General features: G+C 43.5%; 1 protein-coding gene across 6 annotated transcripts in view; it reads right to left on the bottom strand.

Moving 5' to 3' along the window:
* The window catches only part of AUTS2 (activator of transcription and developmental regulator AUTS2), a 968,366-nt gene that overhangs the window by 509,712 nt on the left and 436,411 nt on the right, over positions 1–22,243 (bottom strand). For all 6 annotated transcript variants that reach the window (XM_074974906.1, XM_074974908.1, XM_074974909.1 and 3 more), the window contains one exon: positions 8,582–8,683. In XM_074974906.1, coding sequence (XP_074831007.1) covers positions 8,582–8,683 — 102 coding nt within the window. The remainder of the gene's footprint in view (positions 1–8,581; positions 8,684–22,243) is intronic.

A 22,243-nucleotide genomic window follows, 5' to 3' on the forward strand; every position in this document is an offset into this window, starting at 1 on the left:
ATAGGGGGAGGAGGCACCGCAAGCATCTACTTGAACTGTAAAAGAACAGCATGTTTCTCATGAGCCACAGTTTGGCCATCCCGATCTATTACATTATAGCACACGTTGTCCAATTGCTGATGGTCCCACTGCCTGAAAAGTTTCAAACCAGACTGGACAACACACAAGAAAATATGATGTAGAGAACCATTCTCTATGGTCAGGGAAATGGAAAAGACCACCTTGGGTCATCAAGGCTCTCTCTAACTTGCACAGCTTGGTCAATCCTTCTGTTCCCTGATAGTCTCACTTGCAATAATACGCCATAAGGAACGCCGGAAATAGCATGGACAAGACTTAACAAGCTCAGAGAAAACATGTAGTGTTTGCAACACCATAACCCTCTATTTCAAAAGCAGCTGCAGGGAGCCCTAACAGGAAGTCCTCTCTGTGCTAGGGCTCAGTCTTACAGTAAGTATAACTTTTGATCACTGCAGCACACCAATGAGAGAGAAATTAATGCCTGCTGAGGCCTATGCTGTACCAATTTCCAGTGAATTCAATAGAGCTGGATTGTGTCAACAAGCTGAAGAGTCACAGCGAGGTTATTGTAAATAATTCAGTATACTATTGAGAGTTCACCAATTAAGGACCAAATAAAGAGGGTTGAAGTGATTCTCTTCAGTGCCATTAATTCTTGGAACCATGGTTACCTGAAAGATCTTTCCCTTTGACCATATCCTGAAGGGCACCTGTATTCTGACAACATCCACCTTCTAGGGGTTCTACTATGACATCTCAGGTGAGCAAATGACTGAACCTGGGCTGTGGTGGCTGTAAAGGTTTGCAGTTGACTCCCCTTACTGCTCTCCTTCAGCTCATGCATCCCCACTGCTGAAAGAGTATAGTTGATGTTGCTTGATCAGAAATTTTCTTGTTTTCCACAGACAGGCTCCATTAGCTAATCCTCCTTTATTTTTTCCTTTTAAAGGATGTCATTTGCTCTGGCTTTTAGCATTTTATTTTATTATTGTCTATTTTATGCTGTATAAACCTTACGACTTTACTGCAAAGTATTATAGGTGTACCATTATTCTTACTGTGCTGCCATAGTTCAGGTGACAATGATTTCCCTTCTAATTCCATTCTCTGACACTTGCAACTTTATAAAACTTGCACCTGCCAGGCTGAAATTTTCCAAGACTGGATTTTGCCCAAATGTAGGGGGGAGGGAAGGAGGGTTTGGTGAAAATTTCAGCAAAAATGGCTCAGACCAAGTACAAAAAGAGTAAGCTAATATATTTACCACAATATAATTCTTGTGACCTTTTCCATGAAAAGCTCCAGTGCTATAAAGGCTATGGGTAGAAAGTTGAAATTTAGCAATGAAATGGCCTTAATTGAAGAGAAATGCTTTTCAGTATTCTAGGGAAATTTGGTTTTGATTTGACTGCATTATGACCCTTTGAACATTGCAAGCCAGATATGGATAGTACGTTTTGCACAGGGATTTTGTGCATTGTGACAACCATGTAGCTAAGAAAGCCTGCCAGTCTAGCTTAGCTGCGTTGTGTACTGACCGTGCATACAGGCCGAAGCAAGGACTATGTAAGCAGAAAGCCTTTGACCTTTCTGATGTCTCTCAATAGCTAAATGATCGTGCTACTCTGTTCCGAGCCTTGGTACAAACCGTTGAATGTATGCAGCATCTTTACATGCCCCATGCTGAGTCACGATCCTGCACTGGATGGCATTACTTCTCCTGCACATAGAGCGCCTATATTAGATAAAATGGTTTCACATTTCATCCGGTACAAAAAACAACATTGATACAAAAAGAAAAGGAGTACTTGTGGCACCTTAGAGACTAACCAATTTATTTGAGCATGAGCTTTCGTGAGCTACAGCTCACTGAAGTGAGCTCTAGCTCACGAAAGCTCATGCTCAAATAAATTGGTTAGTCTCTAAGGTGACACAAGTACTCCTTTTCTTTTTGCGAATACAGACTAACACGGCTGTTACTCTGAAACCTAACATTGATACAGACCATCTGATAGTCACACAACCTCCAGGAGAAGCCTGCATCAGAAGCCCATGAGCAAAATCTGAGTCACAGGTCTTGCAGAGGCTCTCATTTAAAATAAATTGTTTTTCTTTTTTTTCTTCTTCTTCTTCTTCTTCTTCAAGAAAAAAAACTTGGGGGCCAGGAGCAAAGTAGTAGTAATGCTCTTGGAAGTATCAGCTTATTGTGTACCGAAGAAAATTGCATCCTTCGGGTCTTGGAAGGCACAGTTATACCCATTTTGCATATATATTGTGCATTACTTGGGGAGCCGGGTGGGGAGAAGGGCTGTGTTGTACATATTTGTTCTGGCTATTGTTTATGCAGGTCTGACTCAATGAAGGAACAGTGGGTATCATTTCAATTTCTGATGTCAACATCAAATTACTTATTTAATTTCATGCCTGGCGAAGCATTGTATAGCTACACGCAGAATCATTTCACTTCATTTGTTATGCTGTGTTTTCTCGGCGATTGGCTTGCCTTCCAACTGACAGCTTTAATTACGACATGAATTTGATTGCACTGCCAAATTAACATAATGCAACAAAGCATTTAAGCTCCCAGACTCAGACAAAAAAAGAAAGACAACATGCAGCCCATCAGCTTCTTGTGCGCCCGCCCGTGTGAGCATACACACACAGAGTTTCCTGGTATTATTCCAATTTTGATACCTCCAACAAAACAAAATATTCTGAAGGAGAGGAAATGCTAAGAGTTTAACAGCTGAGAACTCAAGGACTAACCCTCATTCTGGAATTTGTTTGGACTGAACATTATTGTAGAAGAAGCTGGAGGAAGAGAAGTGCAAATGTTCTAATATCTGAAGCTGAAACTGATGCGGCGGGTGATAAGATGTTGACTTTGTTGGGGCCTGGTGCCTTCACTCTTTAATCAGACCTCAGCATATCTCCCTGCGTGGCATTGAAGCTGGTCTCCCTTCACTCAGTCGCCAGCACAATCTCCTCTCTGGCTTTGGGTACCCTGTGCACTTGGAAACACACAGCCAGAAAGCACAAGAAACTGAGGCACCAAGAGAGAAGTGATGTGCTTTTCCGGGACCCTGAGATGAGATCTGCAGAAGCAGAGGAGATGCCATGTGTGCAGAATGTTGAGGGGGTTGGGTAAAAGATGGAATAGGGTGTTTATTTTTTCCGGGCCAGATGTTTCTCATCCGGTTATCAAACTGGAGTTCTAAACAGCATGCTTTTCATGCCATTGGTGAGTCGTCATTGCTTATAAAGACCATCTCCTACCTGAGACCATGGAGGAGAAAAATAGCAGATTTTACTGTTGCTACCCATGATCTAGAGTAATCATATAACTCCTGTGAGAGAGCGAGAACAAGTCACATAGATCAGAGATGCCAGGACTCCTCAGCTATTTGTCACTATCCACATTTGTATGGTGTGCATCAAAGTTAGGGCTGGATGAACCATGAAAGATACAAGAATGGACTTCAATGGGATGACTCCTGTGCTTAAAGTTCACATGCTTAAATTTGCTTCACTGCTTTGCTGCATTGAAGCCAGAGTGCCCAGGATCGAGCTTTTGTGGGGAGTTTTGCAGTATGTTGACACTTCTACTCTGTCAGAAATAATAATCAGTGATATAGTAGACTCATTGGCTAATCCCCTTTTTTACCATCCAGGCCTGCTGGCTTCTATATGCTCATTTTTTATCCCAAGGATTCCCTTACCTCCTCTGGCAACCGAGGCAAGGAAGGTGATCTCAAGTATTTCAAAAAGGGAAATCAAAGTTGAGTGAGTTCCAGGCTGAGGAAAAGCAAAGGCACTGCCATGTTGTCTTCAAGCAAAATCTCAACAGAATGAATTCCACTACTGGCAAGATTTTGATGAGATTAAAATGACTGTAGCGGCCTATATATTCCCAGCTACACGTAAGAAGAAGGTCTCCAAATTCTCTGCTTAGAGCCCTAAGGCTAGCTCTATCCAGAAAGCAGAGAGTAAACTGTTATTTCAAAAAGACTAGAGAAGAAGAGAGAGAGAGAGAGAGAGAGAGTGTGTGTGTGTTGGGGGGGCAGGTGGAAGACAGGTTTACGAAGTCAAACAAAGATTTATCAGCTCACTGTCCAACAGTTGCTGTCAGGAGCTGTCAGGTAATCATTATCCTTAATTTACCAGAGGTCAAGCTTTCTGTTAATTAAATTCTTTTGGAGCATTCGAGGGAAAGGGGGTGCAGGAAGAGATGACGGAAATCAGTTTCACTGCACTGCATTTGACAAGAACATCGGGCAATTCCACTTCCTACTTTCTGATGCTATTTCAAAACTCATTATGAGAAAAGTCTCCTGATTAACATGGTCTTTTCATTGTATTATTTTCTTTTTGGTTTTGATCACTACTCTTGCAAGTGCTGCAAATTATCTGCTTGGATCTCATTAGGCTGCAAAGGAATGATCCCTTGTAAAAACACTTTGACTTAATGTCTGTGTTACACAAGGACTGCAGACACATTTATAAAATGCACAGTTGAAAGATACCTGTCAGGAGATGGAATGATGCCACTGACAAGTGAGTTTGCAAACTGGTTACTAATTATACTATCTCCCTCTTTCTGCATCTGTCACTGGGCTATCACTTAGGCTTCTCTTTAAAGCTCATGAAGTTATCATTTCTATATCAACAGCTTACTTACAACCAGAGATTTGAAAATGGATTATCCATCTAAAATATATACATTCCCTTTGTTATACATCTTCATGCAGGAACCATGCCTACTGTTCTAGCTTGTAAGACTACCAAAATAGAAATTCATCATATTGAGAGTCCAAGATTTACTTTTGTGACCTATGGGCTGATCTCAATGAGATATTTTAAATTTTACCCATATTTTCCATGGAGTACACAATCTCTTTGTGTATTTTTCCCCAGGTGAAAAGTGCCTATGTCAGAGAAAATTCTGCAGAGAGAGAAAGAGAACGAGAAAGAGAAAGAGAGAGATCTTAGTCTCATCTATTGTTCTTTTCAGGACAATCAGCATTGGCAAATGAGATGCAGTCAGAAAGCCTGCACCTTTTAAAATGTATTATTTTAAAATAAGTATTAAGCTCTCAAATCTTGTTTGTTTGTAAGAATGGAATTCAAGGTGGGATCTCACAGACCTGGAAGTGAAACTATCACAGCCGTTATCTGGGAATCCATCTTTTAAAAAACAAAGGTTTCTGCTGTAGCCTGAGAAGGAAATGTACAACGATATTTACTTTTCATAACTGAAAGAATCCGAAAAAGGCTGGAGGCCACTGCAAGCCCAGATAACAAGATCTCCATCTCATGCATGCTTTTTATGTCTTAGCTGAACTGGCAGCAGTGGACAGCGATCCATGGGTCTCTTGAAAAGGCGTATTTAAACTGTGCTATGTTATCAAAGCGTGACAGGGCTTGCTATCAACTTAGGCAAAATAAATTTAAAAAATATTAATGAGATTATTGCTGGGATCCCCACTAGCTGATAATATAGTCCTCATGTGATCTCTTGGGTGTCTAATGGGAACTGAAAGTGTTTCCCTTCTTCTTTCCATTATCTGCATTGTGAGGTTGAAGACAATGTATTGCCAGAGGACACAGGATGCATGTATGTAAAACTAGGGGACTGGAATCAGGAGCACTGGGGTCTACTGCTTGCTCTGGTACTGACTTGCTGTGAGGTGTTCGACAAGTCTCGGGCTTGGGGTCCCCATCTTGAGTATGTTGCAAGGCTTGCATAGAAGATGTTATGCAAGTCCAAAGTATTCTGGTCAGCCCCAAGCTGCAGTGCAGGCACATGACACAACCATGACTACAACAGTGAAGTCAAATGGGTGTTGCCAAAGATCTAAGTCAATGGAAAATCTCAAATTACTTGCTGAAGTCAATCTCCTCTCCTTTGATGGTATCTTATTGCACTGATAACAGCCTTACCGCATGGCTATAAAGGGCAGGCTTTAAAACTAACATGAGGCCATCCATGAAGGTTGAGTCTAAGGGAGGGATGGGCCGCTAAAATAATGGAGGAAGGCGAGAGAAAAGGTTTCATACCGTCACACCAGCAGTTTAGGAGGCTATTCCAGCTATACTGCACAGTGCAGCCAGAAGTAGCTCTGTACCTTGAGGATTACATTTGTCAGGAAAATGGGTTAAAAAAGTTCTTCTTTTCTCAGTTTCATTTCTGCTCAACTTCATCTCGTCTGTGCAAGCCACCCTAGGTTACCTGTCTTCCAAATGTGAACACCTATTTCTGAGTCTTGGGTATCATTTATTATGCACTAGACATATAGGAGCAGACCTTCAGATGGAGTGGGTTTGGTGAAATGATGATGAATTACACCAGCTGAGGATCTGACCAATTGAATATCCTATATATGACCCATTGTATTTAAAAAAAAAAATCCACCCCCAGGTTAGATGATCTGATGACAGCAAAAGAAGGTCAATTTTGTTCCCAGAATGTGTCGACTCCCATTCTAGGCATTGGTTGAAAAACTAATGCATAGTTTAATCAGTGAATGGTTAATACTCTACAACAGAGAGAGGAAGAAAGGTTTGTTTTTTACATGGAGATACCCTCTCACTACTAATGCTTGCTCCTTCAACGGGAAGTTTGGCCGAGCAGTGGAGGCGAAATTTGTGCGGCTGTTTGCCATGTTATACCTGTTCAGTGAATAAAAATGACTTGAGTCTCCCCAGTTCCCCGATACCTTTTGCAAGCACAAAATTCGCTACAGTAAATATATTCCCCCCCTCTTCCCATCCTGGGGAAGAGCCTACAGTACTTATCAAACTACTGTTCACTGAGTAGCTAATTATATACATAATCATATAATTTGGTAATCACTGTATGGGTAACAGATTAGATCGGAGTTTCACTGGTAAAGTATCAGTATGAACAGAGGTGAAAGTAAGCCGGTACGCCCCAGGCCCTTTAAATTGCCACCAGAGCCCTGGGGAAGCGGCGGCGGGGCTCGGGCGGTGATTTAAAGGGCCCTGGGCTCCTGCCGCAGCTACCGACCCGGGCCCTTTAAATAGCCGCCGAAGCGGCAGCAGGGCTCCAGGGACAATTTAGAGTCTGGGGTAGCAGTAGTAGCGGGGCTCCGGCGGTGATTTAAAGGGCCAGGGACTCCCAGCTACCTCTACTGCAGCGGAGCCCCAGTCCCGTTAAAGCTCTGCCAGAGTCTGGGGCCCCTGGGTAGCAGTGGCAGCCGGGAGCCCACGGGGCGCCAATGGTTATTTAAAGGGCCTGGGGCTCCACTGCAGTAGCGGCAGCTGGAGCCCCGGGCTCTTTAAATCTCGCCCGAGCTCCCAGCCGCCTCTGCAGCGGGTAGCTCCGGGGTGATTTAAAGGGCCCGGGGATGTAAAGCCCCTGCCTCTTCCAATAGAGGCCACGCCTCTTCAGGTTGAGGCCCCGCCCCCCCAAGGACTCCGGAGTACCGGTAAATCCTTTAAGTTACTTTCACCCCTGAGTATGTATCACTGATGACTGTGTATCAGGCATGTAAGTAAAATAAAACTAACACGAGGCCTGCATGCTTTAGGTCTGTGAGATATGTAACTTGTCCACAGAAAGCCACAGAGGCCTCAAGCAGGTTGGCATGACTAGATAAGAGCCCTGTATCAGTAGATTATGAGATTACAGTAAAAGATGGGTTTGAATGCTGATGCTCTGGAACTATGCAGCAATAAACTAGAAAAATCTGCCACAATGTACCAGTTAATGCCACAAAATGCCCGACAGTAACATTTCAGGTGACTCGGTAATAACCTCAAGTTGCTAGGGTAACTCATCGATGTATATGTTAATGAGAACAAGGGGGATGAAGGGGCTAGCCTATGAGAGATGGGTCACCCTAAAATTCATGGGGTGTTGAAGCACAAATAAAGAAAGAGGGGATGTCACTCTCATGCACATGCATGAGCGTAGTGGGTGTAAAAGAAAACCAGGATAAAAGCTTTTGCCTAGCCAGGGAAGCATATTAGGAGATATTCACGAGGGACGGCCACCTGATCATTATCCTACTCCTTTTGATGTTTGCCCAGGGGATGGGAGTATGAAATCATTGATGCTGGACAACTTATGGTTTATCTCTATCTGAGTATTTGCAGTAGTCGTGGTGTCGTTTATCTGCTTAATGAAATTGTTAATAAAAGGACATTTGACAACTTGTGAGTGTATTACTTTGTGGTCACTTCTTCTCATGGACTCCCAGAATCTCCACATCTATTGATATTTATCATGGTGGTTCTCACCCTGTTAATCCCGATATCATAGTTGTTTGGGAGCTTGAATCTTGGGCACAGGTCACTGTGGTCTAAGACACCAAGCTACCCATATTACAGAGGTTACAAGTGTCTAGTTCATTGCAACTTAACAAAATTAAGCAACCCTTTTCTTTCAACTGGCTGCAAGCAAGTGACCCCCCCCCCCCCGGGGCAGGAGGGGTTTAGCAGCACTTTGCCCCCGGGGGCCAAATTCTGCCCTGATTTACACCCTTCAAAAAAAATGATGCAACTCAGGGCAGTATTTGGCCTCCGGAGTTTTACTTACGTCACTGAGTCTTTCCCGAGAGCTGCTCCGATGGAATCCTTTCGATTCTCCACTGGCACTTTCACTGTCACTGTCTCGGCAACTGTTCTGACCTGGCTTGAGCTGCAGAAGACAGACAGAGCACATGCAAAAAGCAGAAGTTTAGATTGGCTCAGAAAACTTCTTCTCTGATGTTATTCCTTAGTCCCACTGCTGTGGCGCCTGGAGTACCACAAGGGCAAGATCCAGCCTCAGCATCCACAGGTTTCTTACAATCACAGACCTAATCTGAGTGGCATCGCAATTGTATGTGAATGTCGAGAGTAGTCTGCTGAAATACAAGCAGACAAGGTCCCTGTCCCAAAGAACTTACAATTTAAGTCCTTGAACCTGCAAACATTGAGCCACATAAATAAAGTTATTCACACCACTGAGACTGCTTGTTTTCATAAAGTTACCACCTCCCACCCCCAACTAAGCATGTGCACCATTAGTAAGAACAACTGAGGATCTAAGATCAACTGAAGACACTTTAGGGAGGTCATGATCTTCACTATAGGGATGTTTTGCAGGATTGGAGCCTAAATTCTTTACTTAGTTCTATAAAAGCTTTTTGGCCGTCCTATATATTCATAGGCCAACATATTCTATTTGTCAGCTTCCATATTTTTCTTGCGTTTCAAACGAATTTATAAAAGATTCATTATTACAGTCTTGGAGGTTAAAAAAGTCCCCAGTCTTTCTGCGTATATGAGAACACGTACTGCCTTCGGATGCTGTAGATTGTACAAGTTAAACACTCAGAGTATTCATGCAGATAGACTGCTGTCTAAACATGATGTAATTAGTAGAACTGAGTGAATGCTGACAAAGCATGTTTCTATTTATCTACATTTCACGACCATTTGCTCAATTTTATGAAATAATTTGCTTCTGCCCTTTTGCATTATTTTCCGTGAACTTTTGTGTGACTGGGTTCTACTGGCATGAATATTTGTAGAAGGCAAATTTCAAAGCCATGTGTGTATATATGGAAACTGAATTTTAAATGGACAGACTATTTTGCACCAGAAGCGCATGTAGGAAGATTATTATGTGATTGATCAGACCAAATCTCAACCTAGCAACAGTTCAAGAATGAATACCAAATATTGGCATAGAGGTATGCACAATCAACTATAAATAATTAGCAAAACAACTAATCTAATTCTTTCTACTAATGAATAAATTCAAGGTGATTGTGATCTGCTCACAGGTATTCCATGAATAGCAAAACAAAATCTAAAGATGGGATTTTCAAAAGTGCTTGGATACATTCTTTATTGGGAATTATCCTCTGAGCACAAATATTTATAAATCTGTCCAAGGAGTTCTCCATTGTTTCAATGTGCTTTCCATGAACCATATACCATGAACACCACTGTTCTGTCTTGTCCATACAGGAGCTGAGAACCATAGCATTTCCAGCCCCTATCAGTTTCAGCAGCAGAAACCAAAATGTCTCCATTCACAGAACTACATCTTGTCGTCCAATCCAGTCTCTTATTCTTTTACTTTATTCACTTTTCTCTGCTCTTTTATTTCTGGCCTATTTGCCCTACAAAGCGTGCTGCAAGATTTTCTTAACACACACACACACACACGTACTCTCTTGTCCACCCCTCATGGGTTTACCACATGAATGCATGAAGCATCTTGGAACTTGTGTCCTAGTAGTAGATTGTCGCTACCCTCCCCCACTCACACACACACTTTGGTCCAGAACAAACTGCTAGGAAAAGTGGGCACTCTGCAACTTGTATTTCCTGCTATGAAGGCAACTCACCTTCAACCTCACCTTCTCGTCAGCTGTATTCTGAGACAACTGGTTTTTTACACAATTTAAACTCCTTTAAAGGTATTCACATCAAGAAGCTCATATCCCAAGACACTAGCAGAATGTATTTTGCTCTTGCTAAAAGAAAGGTAGTCCAGTGGATTGGGGTGCAGAGAGGGGGAAGGCACCTGGTATCTATGCCAATGCCCTAGTATGTAATCTTAAATGAATCACTTCACCTCTGTGCCTTCATTTCCTCAACTGTTAAATGGGGATAATGATACTTCACCTCCTTTGAAAGTGCTTTGAGACCCTTGGCTGAAAGGTGCTATTTTAGAACTGGACAATGTTTTTAAACAGTACTTCACAGATAGGGTTGCCAACTTTCGAATTGCAGAAAACCAATACCCTTGCCCCACCCCTTTCCTGAGGTCACGCCCCTTCTCCGAGGCCGTGCCCCCCACTCACTCCTCCTCCTGTCGCTCGCTATCCCCCACCCTCACTCATTCATTTTCACTGGGCTGGGACAGACAGTTGGGGTGTGAGAGGGGGTGAGGGCAATGGGGTGGGTCCAGAAATGAGGGGTTTGGAGTACAGGAGGGGGCTTTGAGCTGGGCCAGGGGGTTGGGGTGCGGGGGGGGGGTAGGCTCCAGTAGGGAGTTTGGGTGCGGGAGGGGGCTCAGGGCTGGGGCATGTGAGGGGATAAGGGGTGCGGGCTCTGGGCGGTGCTTACCTCAAGCAGCTCCCGGGATAAATGGCTGGCATGTCCCTCCAGCTCCTAAGAGGAAGGGCGGCCGCGGGGGGGCTCTGCACACTGCCCCTACCCACTGCAGTTCCGGGACAATGGGAGCTGCGGAGCCGGCGCTTGGGGTGGGGGCAGCATGCAGAGCCCCTGTGACAGGCAGCTTCCCGGGAGCTGCATGGAGCCGGATAGGAAGCATGCCTTAGCCCCGCTGCGCCACCACTTGGACATCCAGCAATTCACAGACCATTTAAAATATAAACATGCAACATCCACATTTACCATAGGAAATTCAGAACCTTTTCAGCAGTCACCTATGGCTCACTTATTTGACCACAGCCCACTACCAATTGGGTGTCTTGTGTGCATTCATTTGATAGGCCTTTTGATAGTTGGGCTCTTGAGGTATCCCCTCAGGAGCCCAACTGCTAAATCTGTAAGAAAGTTTTGGGGGCAGATCCTCAGTGAGTGGAAATGCGCTTAGCTACCATGATTTTACTCAATTGAGACACTCCACGTTACACTCTTTATAATGGAACGCAGACTGACTAGGGCAGGAACAGCGGTAGCCTCCTGGTGCAGACTCATGACTGTGTGTGTGCAGACTCAGGTTCATGGGACTGAGGGGAGAAGTAATTAGGGGAAAAAAACTTTCCATAACCCCTACCCATAAAGAAGCAATTATTTCATATCCTCTAAAGACAAGCTAGCTGGACTCTGAAGGCCAGAAATGCTCTCAATCAATGTGGGGTAGTAGCTAGAGTTCTCTGTGGAAAAACACCTCGCTGCAGCAAGAATGGATGCTCATAAGAGATGAATGTTCCAGAAGTTCTGTCAGACCTCCCTAATATCCACAGTTCCTGCCTCACCCTATGCTCATCCTCTTTGTTTTGGCTAAAATGAAAAGGAAGCTCTTGGGTCCCTCTAGCACAGACGCGGGCAAACTTTTTGGCCTGAGGGCCTCATCGGGGAATAGAAATTGTATGGTGGGCCATGAATGCTCATAAAATTGGGGTTGGGGTGTGGAAGGGGGTGAGGGCTCTGGTTGGGGGTGCGGGCTCTGGGGTGGGGCTGGGGATGATAGATTTGGGGTGCAGGAGGGTGCTCTGGGCTGGGATTGAAGGGTTTGGAGACTGGGAGAGGGATCAGGGCTGAGGCAGGGGGTTTGGGCATGGGGAGAGGCTCAGGGGGGCAGGCTCCGAGCGGCACTTACCTCAAGCGGTGCCCGGAAGCAGTGGCATGTCCCTTCGCGTGGAGCGGCCCTTGACCCTGCTAGAGTGCCAGAGCGGGGCCATGGGGCTGCTTCCGGGAGCCGCGTGGTATGGCCCCCGACCCTGTGCCCCGGACCAGGGCCATGCTGTGGCTTCCGGGAGCTGCGTGGTGCAGCCCCCAACCCGGCGCCCTAGCTAGAGTGCCAGAATGGGGCCGAGGTGCATGGTACAGCCCCCAACCCAGCACCCCAGCTGGAGTGCGGCAAGCCCCAGACCCTGCTCCTCAGCGGGAGCTTGCGGGCCGGCTTAAAATGGCTCGTAGACCGAATCTGGCCCATAGGCCGTAGTTTGCCCACCCCTGCTCTAGCAGCTGAAAAATTAAAAAAAGAAAAAGAAAAGAAAAAGAAAAAAGCTGAGATAAATGTTTATAATGCATTATCCTAACTAACTTAAGTACCATGGCTAAGCCATAAAATCTCAGGTAAACAGAACATTATTGCAAACATAATGCCTTATCAGACAGATCTAATGGATCTGTTTTTGGGGTCATAACTAATTCAAGAGGTCTAATCCTTCATATATAATTCACAGATCTTATCTATGACCAAGATGTACTGTAATGTTACGGCCCCAGCTTTAAAATTCAGCCACCCTCAGGAAAATAGATCAACTTTCACTGACTCAGTATTGTGTCAACACCTGCTTGGTGGTAGAAAAACTCTGTTACTGAGGCTTGAAGATTTATTTTTTTTAGCAGCAGTTTTTCACATATTTTTACACCAAAGTTTTCGGTCTCTATTTTATTTAACAAATATTTTCCTGTCTCACTATTTAATCATCAGAGCTTTTAACTACAGTAGCAGCTTTCCTCTCTCAGCACCTGCGCTTAGTTCTCTTCACAGAGAAGAAAATGTACAGAATAGCTTAAAATAAAAAACCCCCAACACTGTGTGAATATAAACCCAGTAATAAAAGCAGCAGCATTGTTTCATTGTTGCAGGAAGCCATCTTTTTTCTGTGCCAGATTGTATGGTCAATAGGTCCTTCAGTCATTGGGATTCTGATCTAATTATGCTGGTTAACCATCTTTAATACCCAGCCAGGAAATGTTTTGATCATTGTTTTCATTGCTCTTGCTGAAGACTCTAACCAACTCCCGTCACGGCAGGGCTCAGCAGAAACTTGATTTATTTGGTGCACAGCTTTCAAGAATTAGCTAGCAGCACGGCTCATTTTTATAGGTCTCCCATTAGGTGGTGAGTTCCAGCTAGTTACAGGGAGAGAAGAGAAGCCCAGCAGATGTCATTTTTCCAGACACAATTTACAGAAAGTCAGAGGATATGACCGAGATATCTGAGCCCAGAACGCGGGACGAACAAAGTGAATTGTGTAGACTGTAGAGCAAACTCAGAAGCAAGTCCAGGTTAAGATTTCTCATTTCTCCCCATTTTCCTTTATTTCTCCAAGCAGAGATTTTCTCATGCCAGACTGCTGCGGGTTTCCCTTTTATTCCAAAAAGGAATAAGAAAGTATCAAACTGTACTGTACTAAAAAAAATAAAGATAAAAATTGGCCCAATACCCTCTTTAAAGACACTGAAACGTACACATGGCCACGCATGGGAGGACAGTTTAAATGGACAAGCAATCTCTCACTACAGTCTATTCACACAGATTCAGCTCGTCAAAGTTAAAGAGAAACTGCAATAACATAATCCTAGCGAAACCACCTGCAAATAAAAGGCTAGATCTTCACAGTCATTCTGGCATGGGCAGCGGGTAAACCTATCCCTGGGGGAGGCTATCTACCTGTCCCGCTTCTTCTGCCCCAGGCCCCACCCCCTCCCTGCTCAGCCCACTCGCCATGTCCCTCCTTTCCTCCCCTCTCCCACATGAGGCCTCCACTGCCCACAGGGACAGGGCAAGCGGGGGCCTCACGGGGGACAGGATGGAGGAGAGGAGGGACATGGCAGGCGGGGGGAGCCTCTCAGGGGTTAAGGGGAGGAGGGACACAGCGAGTGGCAAGGACCTCTGGGAGGTGGCGGGGAATGGAGAGACTCACTGAGACAGTGGGGGCCTTGGGGAAGAGGTGGCGCACAGATCGGAAGAGGCAGAGCGCAGGCAGGGCCACCGCGGCCCCAGCGGCTGTGCCGGGGAGGCTAAGCCTCCCCTGGCTTATTATATCCACCACTCATGCATTCTGGATGAGCTTGGAGCACTGCTCTGCTAGCACCGAACAGCCTAGTCAATAGTTAGGTGGCGCACAGGAACTACGACTGATCCTATACCATTCCTCTCCTGGGAACTAGTGCAGGGGACAGAGCCAAGGGAAAGGGCCCCCTTTGTGAGTCTCTTCTATGATAATGCCTACTGCAGGCCAATGACAGCTGGCACAGTTGACAGCAGCCTCCATACTACACTACACGGGGACCCTAGCCTGCTGCTGAGCTGGACAATGATCAGAGAAGGGTTTGCAACTAGCATCTTTTGACTCCTTGCTCCGGGGCTACACTGAGGGCTCCTTAGCCACACTTTAGAATACGGCCATGTGGGTTTTTACAAAATCAAACAAATGCTTTCATGATCCAAAAATGCCAGCAATGAAGACTTGGGATTGTTTCACAATGTAATCCTACTCCTGCTCTATTAGAAACCCAAGTAATACAGAATTGTGCTTGTGTACAGAGACCATAAAGTGAGACTGAACACACACAGAAAGTGAAAGTGAGCACTCTAGTTCTATTTGCCCAAGTTGAGTAACATGGGGATCACGTGTTAGAAAACACATTTGCAGTTTTAAAACTTCCCCTTTGGTGATGTTTAGTGTCATCAGTAACGAAGGGGTTGGTACTGAAGGCCAAGTATTAAAAAAAAAATTTCCCAGGTACCTGCATTTTTCTATTAAAAATAACTTGCAATGATAGAAATAAATGAGAAAAAAATTAGAAAAAAAGAGAAAGAGAGGTCTCGTGGTTAAGGCACTAGACAGGGACTCAGGAGATCTGGGTTCAATTTCTCCGTCACATAGACTGCCTGGGTGACCTTAAATTGTCTGTGCCTCTCATCTCTCTGCCAAACGAGGATATCATCACATCTTTTCTCCCACCCTTTCTGCCTGGTCTACTATTTAGACTATAAGATCTTTGGAGAAAGGAATTTCTCTTATATGTGTCTGTACAGTACCCAGAACAGTGATGCTGTAATACAAGTAATACACCTGCATGCTCACACAAAATGCTTGAGAAAATGTCATGATTAAAATGAAAAAAAAAAAAAATACTAACACACCCACCTGTTTTTTGTTTTTGGTCCCCTCCCGCCCCATCCCCGAGTTCCTATCAGCACTTTCTAAAGATACCATCTTAGGAGAACTGAAGTTTGGTCAAAGGCACTGAGCTGCTTGCCAGCAGAATCAGAAATATGATAAGACAGACATGAGCTACTATGGAGCTTAGTGTGAGGAACATGCAGAGCTGAAACTGCTGAGGGGCACACAGGGAGTTATAGAGATATCGAGCTTGGCTTTCAGCAAGGGCGGTCTGACAGCGTCAGTTAGTTACTGTATCAATAGATGAGAGAAAAACAGAGAGATTAGTTGAGGTTTGAACGCATGGTCAAATCACAAAGAAACTGACCAAAAATTGCTAGGTTTCTGAATAAACCTATAGTTTTCAAAATGAATACAAGGAGAGAAATGTACAACCGCTCTCTCTTAGTGACACTGTAATAAGCGTTGGAGAAACAGAAGAGGAATGGATTGCAGATAATGCTGGATGACATAGAAACACAAAGGAGATTCTGGGTATGAAGGGATTTTTGCATGCAACCATCATGAATATCAATGCAAGTTGTGTGCACACCGATGAGATAATGGGGCACTTAAATCCATGAGAGTCAAAGAGCAACCTAAATACCCAACATTACCCACAAAGAATTAAGCTCTGCATTATGCAGTATATTTATCTACTAGCTTTCTATGTTGAAGATAAAGGTTGATTTAAGTTAAAGGCAAAAGTTGGCCTAATTGCACAGCCTTTATGGTATTTATAGAGGCATAGGACTGTAGATACTATATCAGTCAGGCAACTCAGAAATGATGCATGGACACAAGAGGGCAAACCATAAAATATTATTCAGGAAAACTCATAAAAATAGGGATTCTTGTTGGTTTCTTTGCCTCTGGGTAGGACAATGGAGGAGGGAGATAATCATGATAGGGGAGGAGGCAGAAAGAATGAAAGTGCCAAAGACCAGACAGCAACATCCTAGGAAGTTGGTTAGTCTCTAAGATGCCACTAGTACTCCTTTTCTTTTTGCGAATACAGACTAACACGGCTGCTACTCTGAAACCAGTCTATTCTGCTAGCTCCCTTAGGCAGAGGTTTTTAAAGGTATTTAAGCATCGTAGCGCTCAGTGCCACTGCGCCGAACCGATTTTGGAGCCTAAATCTCTTTTCTCAAATGGATTTAGGCACTTGTGAATCTAAATCTAAATGGAATTGATGGAATTTAGGCCCCCCTAAGTGCCTAAATTCCTTTTGAAAAAGAGATTTAGGCTCCCATATCTGTAGGTGTTGTGGCCCTGACCCCACGCCCCAACTCCCCAAAACAGCTTAAAAAGTCTGGGCCTAAGCCACTTCATACAATTCCATACTGCTGATGACTGGTTAGTAGGTAACGAAAAGCAAAGTAAATAAATCTCCTGAGAATTAAGTGAAAACCTTTTTCACAGAGCTTCTGGAATGTGTCAAAAACACCCCTCATGCTGCTCTTCTGAGCTACTTTTTGTTTATTTATTGCAACCCCACACCATTTGGCAGCTCTAAATCTAGACGATGGTATAGTTCCGAGGCACCCGAGTTTCTGCATCATATGGAATTATAGGGTTATTTCACTACATTGTACTTTTAAACTAGGAATAACAACACTTCTACCCATTGTAGTGCACTCAGCAAGCTAAGCCTTTACCAGAGCCTTAGAAGAGGACACCTTCTTCCCAAGGGATAGAATAACCTTCCTGCCAGGAGTGGAATTAGGCTCTCATGTCTGCCTGTCACTCTTTATTTACGCAGCTTTCGTAAGGACAAGAGAATCGAAAACTCTTTGTGATCCAACTTCTAGCTGGGTTAGCGCTGTCTGTGGAATAAAATGGATATGCATACATTCAATTAGCAATAGTTTATCCTGATTATTATTATTTGTTAAAGGCCAACAATAATATCTGTCGCTACATAGAACAAGTCTGGGTCTCTGTGTGCTACTGTAATACAAAAAATAAAAATAATAATAAATCCACATGCTACCTCCAAGACCATCTAGATCAGGGGTTCTCAAACTGGGGGTCATGACGCCTCAGGGAGTCGCGACGTTATTACACGGAGGGTCGTGAGCTGTCAGCGTCCACCCCCAAATCCTGCTTTACCTCCAGCATTTATAATAGTGTTAAACATTAAAAAAAGTAATTTAGAAGGCGGTCGCACTCATAGGCTTGCTGTGTGAAAGGGGTCACCAATACAAAAATTTAAGAGCCACTAATCAAGATGCTCCTTCCAGACATGCCTGGAAAGTAAACAAAAAACAGGTCAGCCTTGCACTAAATCCTTGAGAGAACAAATCTGGGTTCGGCTGATCAAGGGGCTGGAAGTGTGATTCAAAGTCAGGGAACTTCACAGCGGATACCCAGCTGGCAGTTCCCTTTCCATTTCGGCCTGCAGCGCTGCAGCTCCGGTGCTGAGTTCAGGCGGGAGAAAGAGGCGGTCTCTTATGGCTCTGGAGCACAAACCATTTAGGACTGAGTGGGTTAAAAACCAACACCTAGAATTCCACCCCACATGCCAGCATGCAGCCAACGCAGCTCACAGGGCACTAGTGTTCTGTAGTGTAAATTTCCATTACAAGTGCATTCCACACCTGCCTTATGTTTCCAGCAGGTCTCAAAAGATATAGCCAAATGCCAGGTGAACTACAACAGAGCGTTTTTATTGAGATCATAACCGCAGTGAGCGCCACATCCAAGGACATTATTGCACCCTTCTTTGGGGGCGCACAGCAACAGCCTACACCCAAGCAAGACACTGATCATGTGAGCTTTGGTCACAAGCAGCACTCAGGCCTCTTCAAGAAGTTATTTTGTATTTCTTTCTTATTTGGGATCCCAAGAGGGCTTACTTCTAGTGAGCCAGGGGAACGAGTAAGCGTTCCCGGGCTCAAACTTGGACCCAACCCCACTGGATCCCCCAAGCTTCCACTAGATCACCAGCCAAGCCATGAAGTGAAAATCCTCTTCTTTTGATCATAAGGCGAATAGCTGGGAAGGTTGTAATGTGGATTCATGCTTTATTCATCAGCATCTGTCAGGGCAGGAACAGTCTGGTTACAACAGGAGACCAGGTTCAACATAATCATCACATGTGGATGGTTGTAATGTTGCTGTTTTTGATGCCCTGAAAGGCTTTGCCAAAACATTTTCTGCCAGTGGTGTCACCATATGCTCGGAGGTGATTGATCTTCATGTGCTAGGAGGAGGAAAAACTAAGTTTCCAAAAGCCTCTGATCAGGGTGCTTAAAAATGGATGATTTAAAAATACCCAAAATTCAATTTAATAATTAAAAGTGAAGATTTCACCTCTTTCTGTGTTCCATTCCTGATTTTTGTTGGAGTATTATTTAAGTAGTTTCTCTCACCTCTCCAAACTCCTTTTACAAGAAATTACAAGAACATGTAAATACAGATAGTTTTCCTTCCTCCATCCCCACAATAACATATGTAAATCTAACTGAGGTTGTCACTATAGCTATAAAACAATATCAAATGGATACAAAATCATACAACAGAAGTGACTATGTTTCTAGTTTAAAATAATGGCCATTTCCAGTTCCCTTTTGACCTGATCTGAGTTGCTCTTGCTTGATAAGTAAGTTTCGGTAGCAAAACTCCATTGAAATCAATGGAGATGCATCTATTTACACCAGCAGAAACTGTGTCTCTTTCTCTGCTATTGTTATACTCAGAAGCCAAGTCAAAGAGGTGGATTAAGTGTTCTGATTGTGTTCTTCTCACAGTGATAGCAGCAGAAGTCAGGAGCGAGGGTAAATGGTACACTTGCCTTAAAAAAAACACCCATCAGCAACAACAGGAGCTGGCATGCGTTCCTTCAGCCTTTTTTCCTTCATTATCTGGTTTGAAATGTATTTGTGGATGTCCAGGCAAAGATGCTTTGAAGTAGCTCTATTTTATCTAAGTTCACAGAGAACAGAGCCCATTTTTTGTTTTGTTTTTTCTTTTCTGTAATTGTTTACACAGAAATCAAAGATAAACCTGGCATAAACACCTCAAAATGGGGTCTTAAACTCATACATACTATATGCCACATATATAGTGTAAAAGACTTGCTCGGTACTCTGCCACTTGTTAAAACAAAGATATGAAACAGAAATCTGCTGGCAATTGTAATAAATTGAAGCGTATTTCAGTATACTTTAAAAGCTGAATTGCGAAAAAAAAGAAAAAAAGACTTTTTCTGACCCTTTGCATTTTGATGGTTGCACAGTGAGAAATATGGCCTTTACAATTACAATCTGGCAAAGCACTCCATTATACCTATCACTCTCTCCAACCAGCTTCTAAAAATCACAGAATCTCAGACAGCAGGGCCAGAAAAGATTACTAAGGTCCAACCCGCCTGCAAGGAGCCAAACAAAGTTGTGAGGACCAGGATGGAATCTCTCTCCTCCTTTAAATACTTCTCACACTCATTGTTGAACATTCTTCTATTCCACCTCTTCTGCCAGGGTCTCTCTGTCTGCTTATGTGCCAAACTCCCTTTCGTCTTCCTTCAAATCCCTCATCAAACACGGTTCTTCTAAGAAGCCTCTCAATGACAAATATTGAGAACTTATTCTAGCACCTCACATGTGTACTGTCAATTGTTGTGTGTATTTTTATATGCATCTATGTCCATATAGGCTTGGGTTCTGTATCTGCTTTAATAGAGCGATGTCAGTTTACATCAGCGGGTAATCTTGCCCATAGACATGCTAAGTGTTTATTTTGTGTGCACGCCCAAACTCGACTGTAAGCTCATTGCAATATGAACAGGGTCTTCGAATAGGTGCGTGTGAACATTCAATAAATAGCAATGCATTCTCTCCTCTGCCATGCAAAATTTAGAAGTGTAGAGGATCACCACATAGCAGGGATTTCACCAACACATGAAAGACGAGAAAGGCCTATTTCTGAGCATTTGCCATTTTCCAGGACTATCCTGTACTTCTCTCTCACTAGAATTTTATCAACCCTTTAAGTATTTATAGTGATAGTGTACCACTTTCCAGGAGACCCTATTCCAGACGTATTTGACATCTCTCAGGCGTTGAGCTTTTTGGCTGCATTATCCAGCAAAGAATGAGCAAACCCCAAATCCTTTACTGAGAGTTTATCTACAGCTATATAAAATATCAAAAAAGAGAAGAGAAAGACATACCATCCCATTTAGCAAGAAGTGTCTGACATACAACTCACTAGGGAGAAACAGCTTGGTCTCTGGTTGACTTTGAAATGTACAAGCTACTGGAGGAACACAAGGATCTTGGGAGGTAAAAATGAATCACACGATGGCACAGAAACAAACAGGCCAGAGTCATAAAGCCTAATGACACCAGGGCTTTAGAACTGTCTGCTTGCCTCTGTGGGGTAGGTTGATGAGTCTCAGACAAATCCCTAATGCAGATGCACACGTCACCAGCAGGGGTGACAGGCATTTGTGAAAATCTTATCCAAGTCCCAAGGTAAGATGATGAGATTTTGGCTCTTAAGCCACTTGGATGCTTTTGAAAATTTCACCTAATCACAATTAGCACTAAATGGCAGTCTCAGTAGACACCAAAATTAAATAGGCACAGAAAAGTGACTGAACTATCCTCCCCTGCAAAGAGATGGCGTCTCTTGCGGCCCACTGGCAGGAACTTGTCGGGAAGCTTGTATTTCCACTACCTGCGCTGCACCTGATCTGTGATAAGTTCCTGACTCAGCAAGATCTTCAAGCAAGTACCTAAGTATGTGAGCTGCTCCGCTGAGGTCTACCTAAAATAAGAATGAAATGAGACTATTCACATACTTAAAGTTAAGCATGTGCCTGCTGAATTGTGGCTCATTTTTTAGTGAAAATCATAAACATGGCATTCTGATCATTAAAAAATTGGGAGGGGGGATAATAAAGAGGAGGGGGGAAATCAGTATTCATGGATGGACCCTAGGATGTTTGCCATTGTTTACTTTAAAAAAAGCTCTAAAAAGCCCTGCTATTTCATATTTCAACATAAGCCCCAAATAAATATTTAATGCCTTGGTTGCATAAATGATGATTTCAAGGTTGAGCTATTGGCTTAAATATATAATACTATTTTCAGCCATTTAACTGGCCAGCCACATAAATTATTCAGGATTTAAAAGTCATCCTGTGGTCTAGGTACTAGGAGAAAACTAGGAAGTTGTAACTATAATGACAAATGCAGGGTAAGATCAATCAAACCACATGATCTCTAACACAAACAAGCAGCAATTAAGCAGCAATCGAGAGCAATGTGACTGTGGTTGATGTCCTTTTAGGCCAATACTTTCAGTCCAAAGAGCAAAACTTAATAATGCTTTGCAATTTATCAAGGGAACCATAACTCTGCTTGCTCTCTATGACTTGGCTAAGAGACTAGGATGACAGTATTTCTTCATAATTTAATAATGTGAAGGCAAGAGAGAGGAACCATAGGAATACTACTTCATATTCTATAATATCTGTACATCTATTTTTCCACATGCTGAATGACAGAAGCAAAAGTCATAGTAATATATACCCCAGTTTCAATTTGTCAGCAAGGAGGGGAAGCTAAAATGTCTGGCAAAGAAGAGTCTAACTGAAG

This window comes from Natator depressus, chromosome 17 (genome assembly GCF_965152275.1).
Source record: "Natator depressus isolate rNatDep1 chromosome 17, rNatDep2.hap1, whole genome shotgun sequence".
In the NCBI taxonomy this organism is placed as follows: Eukaryota; Metazoa; Chordata; order Testudines; family Cheloniidae; genus Natator; species Natator depressus.